The sequence below is a fragment of the Akebia trifoliata genome, chromosome 13, assembly GCF_017979445.1.
Source record: "Akebia trifoliata isolate Shusen 1 chromosome 13, ASM1797944v1, whole genome shotgun sequence".
NCBI classification, from domain to species: domain Eukaryota; kingdom Viridiplantae; phylum Streptophyta; class Magnoliopsida; order Ranunculales; family Lardizabalaceae; genus Akebia; species Akebia trifoliata.
The window spans coordinates 29,197,407-29,199,712 of NC_141387.1; the positions used below are offsets into that span (position 1 = coordinate 29,197,407).

At 37.8% G+C, this 2,306-nt stretch overlaps 1 protein-coding gene across 1 annotated transcript; it reads left to right on the forward strand.

Moving 5' to 3' along the window:
* The first annotated feature begins 263 nt into the window (after positions 1–263).
* Positions 264–2,082, forward strand: LOC147388229 (uncharacterized). The gene is made up of 3 exons (XM_086420302.1): positions 264–1,051; positions 1,603–1,678; positions 2,011–2,082. Exons 1-3 carry the CDS (start codon positions 264–266, stop codon positions 2,080–2,082), a joined length of 936 nt encoding a protein of 311 aa, XP_086276428.1.
* Positions 2,083–2,306: the final 224 nt, after the last annotated feature.

A 2,306-nucleotide genomic window follows, 5' to 3' on the forward strand; every position in this document is an offset into this window, starting at 1 on the left:
ATCCGACTCTCATAAATTCCCGATCAAGTTGAAGCGCACCATTCTCCTTGGCCGAATGAAGAAGATAAAATAGTCTGGAAGGCCACTGCGAATGGGAAATTCACATTGAGTTCAGCTTGGAACACTATTAGACGTCATGATCAGGAGGTTACGTGGTTCAAAGTGATATGGAATAAGAAGAAAGTTCCTCGTCATTCCTTTATAGCTTGGATGGCGTTGAATAGAAGCCTATTAACAGCAAAAACTTAAGGAAATGAGGGGTGATGGTGGTGTCTAGATGTGCACTTTGCCGTATGAATGTTGAGGATAACGATCATTTATTTTTCAATTGTGCTTACAGTAGAGACTGTTGGAAATCAGTATTGAGCTGGGCTGCAATTGACAGAGATACAGTGGGGAGCATAGATGAGGAAGTGGAATTCAGTGGCAATCATCCTATAAAGCCTATTCTCAGCATTATGTTTTGTTCTACGATTTATCATATTTGGTGTGAGCGTAATAGACGAATTTTCAACGAAAAAGAAGTGAATGGGCAGGAGCTGAATCGAATAATTATGGCTGATGTTTGTCGTAGACTTGAAGGTATTAAAACGAAGAATGCTGAAATCTTACAAGTGATTCAGAGATGGAGTTGTAATGCGATTTTTAAAACAAAGGTGAGCTCTATTTTTAGATGGTGTCCTCCTCCTATGGGAGTTATCAAGCTAAATACTGATGGTTCTTTGTCAGAGAGTGGGGCAGGTTTTGGTTTTCTTGCAAGAAACAGTAATTGTGAGCTGATTACAGCAGGTATGGGTCGTTCAAATCATATTAACATTAATGCTATTGAAATGGAAGCAATCCTTATGGGTTTGAACCATATAAAAATGCAAGGGATCACGGATATAGTCATTAATTCGGACTCGTTAGTCACGATCAATAGTATTAAGGAAGAATGGACTTTTCCATGGAGATTGCTCAGCCTAGTCAGGGATATTAAGTTAGTTATGAGATGCTTTAATTCGGTTGTGCTGGAGTTCGAGTGGAGAGAAACAAAAAACGCAGCAGATTGGTTAGCGCGAAGAGGAGCTCAATTATAGAAAATTGTTGTTTTTTTAATTATTCAAATCTTCCGAGGGCCTTGCATAATATCCTCCTAGAGGATATAAATGTTTGTTTTGTTCGACATTAGCAGTTTTTAATATTAAGGGTGGGGCCCTCTATAGCCTCAGCTCACTGACCACAAAAAAAAAATTGATTGCTAGCTGTTTTTTAATTGTAACAGAATCTCCAACTAAATTGTTACCCAGCATTGCCTATATATCAAACTTCTCAATTTATATTTACTCAATCAATAGTGGAAGTTAATAATTGTGGAGCATGTGGATTACTTGTAGTGTTGAGCTATGTGGCCCATATCTGACAAAATGGTACTGGGATGAACCTTGATCAAATGGAGAAATGAATTACTAAAAGATATTATCATTTTCAAATTTTCGATTGAATAGCACCTTTGCTTGGTGGAGAGAGTTCGCAGGATACATATTTTAAGTGATGTTGTGTGTTGAGGAAGTCGTAGACAAAATCAATAGATTGGTTTATAATCAATGTTCATGGCTGTAGCATTGCTGATCCAGGTTTTGCAGGTGGTGGATACACTTTTAATTTAGAGATGAGCAAAGCATGGTGTATGCTGCTGGTATATCTGTTTTTAGTCACATAGATGTTCTGATTTTTTATGCTAAGATGTAATGCTTGAATCGAGCTCTATGTTCCTTGATTGGCTGATGAACGAGTTAAAATTTGTCTAATAATTTGAAAGACCTAATACTGGTCCTAATTTCCTATTTCATCCAAAACACTCTTGTACGAAAAGTTTTATTGATGCATTCCTCTTGCTTGCTTGGCCAAAAATAATCATAGCACCCATTATTTGAACATTAGCTGTAGTGCATCGTCTCTTGCATCATAAGCTAGCTTTGTTCAATTTATGTTGCTCTCCCACCTTGGCATTCTCTTCTACATTTGCAGGTCAACACTGTAAAGACCGATTCCTCGATGGGGAACGCTTTATTTACCTCTGTAAATTCAGTCTTCTCTTGAAATGCAAGACTCGAACCTATCATGGAGTCCTTCCTTGGCTATCATTTTTCTGCTCTCAATCCTCCCAAACCTTCCTCTATTCCACACTTTTCTCGCCGTTTTGATATTTTTAACGTAGTACTGCCCTATACATAAAGTTATCTCCAACATCCACATTCTAAGCCTTAGCAATCACTTCTCCAACAAGTAAATAACAAAAATAGCCTGCAAAACCGACATAGGCA

Coding starts and splice junctions, on each gene's coding strand:
- LOC147388229 (XM_086420302.1), top strand. CDS start 264: ATGGTGGTGTCTAGATGTGCACTTTGCCGTATGAATGTTGAGGATAAC. Junction 1,052..1,602: donor ACAAAAAACGCAGCAGATTG/GTTAGCGCGAAG, acceptor TCATGGCTGTAG/CATTGCTGATCCAGGTTTTG. Junction 1,679..2,010: donor AAGCATGGTGTATGCTGCTG/GTATATCTGTTT, acceptor CTACATTTGCAG/GTCAACACTGTAAAGACCGA.